At 38.6% G+C, this 6,357-nt stretch overlaps 1 protein-coding gene across 1 annotated transcript; it reads left to right on the top strand.

Moving 5' to 3' along the window:
- The first annotated feature begins 1,764 nt into the window (after nucleotides 1–1,764).
- On the top strand, nucleotides 1,765–2,322 carry LOC150092823 (uncharacterized). The gene has a single exon (XM_090414291.1). It carries the CDS (start codon nucleotides 1,765–1,767, stop codon nucleotides 2,320–2,322), a length of 558 nt encoding a protein of 185 aa, XP_090270417.1.
- Nucleotides 2,323–6,357: the final 4,035 nt, after the last annotated feature.

A 6,357-nucleotide genomic window follows, 5' to 3' on the forward strand; every position in this document is an offset into this window, starting at 1 on the left:
CGCCAGGGTTTCTTCTTGATGAGGGAGGAGGTGGAGAGGATCCAGAGACGAGTGACAAAGATGATAGCAGGTCTGTGGAATGAACCTTATGAGAACAAGTTGAAGATTTGTGGGTTGCAGAAATTGGTCGCTAGGCGGAAAAGGGGTGATATGATTGAGACATTCAAATTACTGAAGGGTTTCTATAAGATTAATCCAGAAGATATTTTTGATAACAGGACTGGTGGTGGGAGGACTAGGGGCCATACATGGAAGCTGGGCAAGAATATGGTTACCAGGGGTGTTAGAGCTAGGTTTTTTACTTGGAGAGTGGTGAATGAGTGGAATAAGCTGCCTGAGTCTGTTGTGGGTGCAATGACCGTGCATGAGTTCAAGGCGAGGTATGATAGATACTGTGTGAATGTAGAATAGTTGTTCTTGACATGATGTTAGGGCCTCCCTCGATGAGTCCGTCGACTCCTTGGAGTTGCCCGTAATAATAATAATAATAATAATAATAATAATAATAATAATAATATTCGAATGCAGATGTAAATATGTAACCCACCAGCTGTATAGCTGTGGGAATAGAAATGAGTGATGTAAAGAGTAAAAATAACATGCGAATAAAAAAAATAATAAAAAAAAATAGAAATATAGAACTAATGTAATTGGTTAGTAACAAATATGAAAATGGATATATCTAAAATATTATGTGTAAAAAAAGTAGAAAAAATGTACTTGCAAACTGATATTGTCAACATATTAGAATAATATGTAAACAACAACAACAACTATGCTACGCAAATATTGTACATAGATTGTAAATATTTGTATATAGTTCCGAATGTACATAGCATGTTGATTATACAAATGAAACTACGTTGAATATACCGGTTCTCTTCTGGAAAACATATCAACAATTAAGAATGATGATTGGTCTCATGTCCAAAGCAACAAAAAAAAAAATTAGTTATAGAACTCAACGAAGGTGCAAAAATTGACGACATCCCATATATTATACAAGTGAAAAAAGGTTATGGGAATAGTCGTCGTCCCAGGAAGGCCGCCATCCTGCTTCCGCTGAAAAAAATCGGAGACATCTATGCAGACATCGCAATGAGCCGAAATGTGAAAAGTGCAACCGCATAGGTCATGCAGTAGATCAATGCAAGGGTAGCACGTACGCTTCCATATTGAGGCAAAACGAAGAGTCCCCAGACATGGAAGGCGGAGAAGAGGATCTGCAAGACATAGATGGGCATAACAAAGGTAAAGAAGAAAATAGGAAGAATAACAACGGAAGCAACAAATCATCAACAGACAGAAAAAAAAAAAAAACTTCACGTTATAAAAAGGCAACAAAACCACTGTTCCAGAAATGTCTATATCAAACAATAAGTGGGGGGGGAAGAGAAAATGAAATTCTAGAAAGTTGCCCTGAGCCATTAACGAGGGAAGGGATTAGTAGAAAGAACTGCACAGGTGACAAGCAGAAAACCTCAAATGAGTCAAATAACCCCTAATCCGAAATCCCAAGGGGAAACGAGTAGCAAATCGCCAGTAACACAAAACGTAGCTCCTAAAACACAGCGAAGAACAAAAATTAAAGCCACGCCAAATACTACCAGAGCCAGAAGCAAAACATAAAACAACCCGAATAATTGTAACAGAACAAATCCGAACCAAAATGAAGTTAATGAGCCTAAATTGTAACGGGATAAATACCAAAGAATGCCCAAACATGCTGATCAATGAAATTCACAAAAATTGCCAGACATCGTAATGCTGCAGGAAACAAGAATTCACGCGCCAGAGCCAGTAACACAACTAGAAAAAAGACTAGCCCATCACTACATCCTAATCAATGAACCTGCCAGCAGTAGTTCTAGCGGTGAAGTAGCTATCCTTATCAAAAAGGCACCACACATGCAACTGCTGTCCTACGAAGTCTATGTCAGGCACAGAACCCTAGAAGTTGATATACATGTCGACAATCAAATAATAACCTTAATGAATGTGTACGGTCCAACAAAACGTGAAGAAAAAACAACATTTTGGCAGATAATCAAAGAAAATCTGCAACAGAAGAACATAGCAGTAATTGCAGGTGACATGAACTTCGTGGAACAGCCCTTCATTGATCAGGAGAAAGGGTCACAAGCGCCACAGAAAGGACACATGAAGACCTCTGTAGATTGTGGGCTAACAGATGCCTTCAGATTCCTGCATCCAAGAAAAAAGGAGTTCACTCATTTCGCTCCTGGGAACTGTATTGGGACAGGTAAATCCTGTCCCAATACAGAGGCTTCACTGCGAGCAGTGTTGAACATATCATTGTAACTTTCAGCGATCACTACATGGTAATAGCAGAATTTCAACCCCCCCCCCCCGCTCACAAGGAAAAAAGAACAAAATTCGTCAACAGAAATTTCCCACTGTATAAATTTAATCAAAACTTAACGAAAGATGAAGAATTCATCAAAGAAGTACAAAATATAATATCAGACGTAGAAAAAATAGTCAATCCAATCACAGCCTGGGAAACCTTCGAAAGAAAAATTTAAAACGCAGCTATAAAAATTAGCACTAAAAGAAAACACCAGCAAAACCAAGAAAGAGAGACAGATCTAACGAAACTATCCAGCCTGTACTACATGGATTGGACCAGACCAGAAGTTAAACATGAAATAAATCTAATTAGAGAAAAAATTAAAACGCAACAACTTCAGGAAATAGAAGGAGCATGGCTCCGCTCCCGGTTAAGAACCATAGAAAATGATGAGGGCAAAATATCCACAGATTGGATTTTCGAAAAAAAGAGAATAGAATGTTTACACTACGATGGAAAAATTATTCAAGAAGATGCGGAACTACTGCATGCTATTCACGAATACTTCGCAACACTGTTTTCAGAAAAACAAAGCGAGGAACGTGACAGAAACAAATTCCTCCCCTTCATACCTAAGATAATCCAGCAGGAGGCGGAAGAAATTGACGTCCCGATAACAGCAGCAGAATTCAGGCAAACAGTAAGACATTTACCAGACAAGAAATCTCCAGGAGAAGACGGTCTTACAAACGAATTTTACAAGCACTACTTTCAAAAATTCGAGCATTTATTTATGAGAATGACGGAAGAAATATACGCAACACAAATAAAGCCAGACAGATTCAGCACAGGGTACATCACACTTATCCCGAAAACTTCAGACACAGAGAAATTAAAAGACATAAAGCAATGGAGAGGGATAACCCTTTTAAACACCGATTACAAGATCATCTCAAAAATCCTGTCCAATAGAATACAGAAGTACCTACAGAAATTAATATCTCCCGCACAGACTTGTGCAATTAAGGGCAGAAACATAGCAGACACAATTACTCATTTAAGATAAGTATATGAGTACTACAATCTGACCGACAAACCTTGTGTCCTACTAAGCTTGGATATAGAAAAGGAGTTTGACACCATAAGCCACGTGTATATATTCAAGGTTGTAGTGGAAATGGGATTTGGCCCAAAATTTAGGAAATGGCTGCAAACTTTCTACGAGAATGCAGAAAGTCAAGTAATCGTGAACAGGAAACTATCCGCATCTTTTAAAATGAAATGCTCAGCGAGACAAGGAGACCCCCCTCTCTATGGCCCTCTTCGTCCTTGCACTAGAACCAGTCATCAGAGCGATCAACTCCAACAAAGAAATCAAAGGAACAAACATTCACGGGGAGAGCCAAGCAAAAATATTGGCATATGCTGACGACATCACATTAACCCTAGAGACGCAAACATCCATAGAAGAGTCAATGAAATTACTAGACGCCTTTGCGAGAGCTTCTGACCTGAAAGTAAACCTGAATAAATCTCATTGCATGCTAATAGGAAAATAGGAAAATAACCCTGATACTCAAGACATAAGAACTCAGGAATACTTACCGGTTCTGGGAGTTAAAATAGGCGGCCCAGAAACGCATGAAGAACAGTGAAAAGAACTACACGCAGCTGTTGCGTGGAAAATAAATACCATGCGCCCAAGATGCGCGAATATGCAACATATATTTATCCTCTCGCATCTGGTACAAAGTGAACAACATCCCGTACCATGGGCAATGGGTAGACAAGATCCACAGGCTGTGCCCCACCAACATCTGGGGCTCTCGGTACGAATCGATGAGGAGAACAACGCTCTTTCACGAATTAAAAGCTGGAGGTCTAGGTCTACTTAATATCCACTTAAAAACAGTTATCAACAGAGCGAAGACTGCAGAAACAGCAAACACTAAGTCATACCACGGATATGCAATAGCATTCCTACAGAAATGCCTTCCACACAGAATAATCAGCACAATGCCAGAGATTCACGGAAGAGTTCCCAGAATGTTTATAGAGATGGCGGAGGGATACGTATTTGTGACAGAGCGCATCACACTGACACCTTAATAAGTCAAAAAACAAAAGCAACATACTACAAACTAAGCAGAACAACCATTCCCATACCACAACATAGAGAATTAAGAAGAGGACAAATCACACTCAGTCCGGTATTAAACAATGTCTTCAAGCTCCCAATACATCCAAGGTATAAAACCTTCTTCTTTAAAGTGCACCATGCCTGCCTACCAACCAAGGTGTGGATAGTGGCTAAAGGTATAACCCTTGAAGGGCATGCAACATGTCAGTTTTTCCAGGAACCGGAAACACTATATCACCTAATGTTATATTGCAAGGAAGTAGAAGTAACTTGAAAAGCCGTTAAAAGATGGCTTCCCGAAATCAAATTAATCAATGAAGAAATATTATTCTGGCTAAAAGGAAAACATATAACCAGGGTGCAAACAACTGTTCTAATCCTAAGATGTACGCAATTTGGGCTCACAGGTGCGACCAAGTGTATGGAAGAGAAGACAGTCCCTGAACCATATCGAAATTACATCACTATATCCAGGAGGAGATAACCAATTCAGTCCGGTCTAGAAGAATGACTACAGAAGGATGGGCACACTTAACCTCCAACCTTACATCAGACGAACCCTCCAATCAACAACAGAACGACACCTTCATCACTCCTAGTGGACATGGGGCAAATCGGAAGTAAAATCGGAAGGATACTAGCTCTCCACCTCCATCAGAGGAAGCAGCGCTTGAGTCACTTGGAACAGATCTCCTACCGAAGGAAAAAAGAGTGCTCTCCTACTTCAATGCAAACAGTGAACTCAGTGCTACAAGTTTAACTGGGAAAAAAAAAAAAAAAAAAAAAAAAAAACTATCAGGAAAATTACAAGACGCCGAATTTTATGTAACATACGTGAAAGTTTTGTATGTGATTATAACTGCCACTTGTAATATAAGAAGAAATTCTGTAGATGATTACATATGAATGTTATTTCGCTGTACAGATGTATATATGATTTATCTTGTAGAATATATAATTTGCTAAATATATAATAAGTATGATATATATCTATATATATGGTATGTAAATATAATTTACTGTATATTCCTTAAATAAAAAAAGTGTTAAACCCAACTGAGAGAGAGAGAAAAAAAAGCTAACAAAGCTGAAATATACCTTAATTGATGTAATAGAAAGTAATGTGTACGTAACAGGGAATCTCATAACTACCAGTTATGAGATTCCCTGTTTATAAGTAAAGGAAGTCAAGGCATTTTAAGAGAACAGTAATGTAACAACTACATTATAATATGATGATATAATATAACATGAAACTTCGATTGAAATAATGGTATAACAATTGTATATATTGTATATATAATTCATTATGATGTAAATAATTGCAAAAGTTGATAATAAAGTTGTTCATTAAAAAAAAATTTTTTTTTTTTTTTCAAATATATATATACCGGTTCTCGTCCGATCACCGAAGTTAAGCAGCCTTAGGCCCGGTCAGTACTTGGGAGGGTGCTTCCCGGAACACTGGGTGATTTTTTTTCTCCCTTTCGTGTTTAATTTGCATTCATTTTTCTTTATATAACACGCCATTAAAATACGAACAACTCTGAAAATACTTATTTTTTTTTAAATAATAATAATAATAATAATAATAATAATGACCGCGCGGTTAGCCTAGTGGCTGTGATCTTCGCAACCATATGCCTAGGGAAGGAGTGTCCTACATTAGATTCCCGTCGGTGACGTGAGGAGCTGAAGGATCTTTCTCAGCCATAGCCAAGTTAGCCGGTTTTGGGCGTGGACAGCAGGGTTTTTTCCCAGTTTATCCTTGGGTTTTTCATCCCGCAAAGCAAGTAAACCGGTCTTGAGAACTCAACACCACTGCGGACATGGGATACACCGGGGCACAGGGCTGACCACCTTATCCTGTGAACGGTTTCAGGTCCGATGATTAACTAACCCTCGA

This window comes from Typopeltis vanoorti, chromosome 25 (assembly GCF_054136105.1).
Source record: "Typopeltis vanoorti isolate ZY-2024b chromosome 25, IOZ_Tvanoo_1.0, whole genome shotgun sequence".
In the NCBI taxonomy this organism is placed as follows: Eukaryota; Metazoa; Arthropoda; class Arachnida; order Uropygi; family Thelyphonidae; genus Typopeltis; species Typopeltis vanoorti.

Bases quoted from the DNA above. Each gene is read 5' to 3' on its own strand.
- LOC150092823 (XM_090414291.1), top strand. From the start codon at position 1,765: ATGCTGCAGGAAACAAGAATTCACGCGCCAGAGCCAGTAACACAACTA.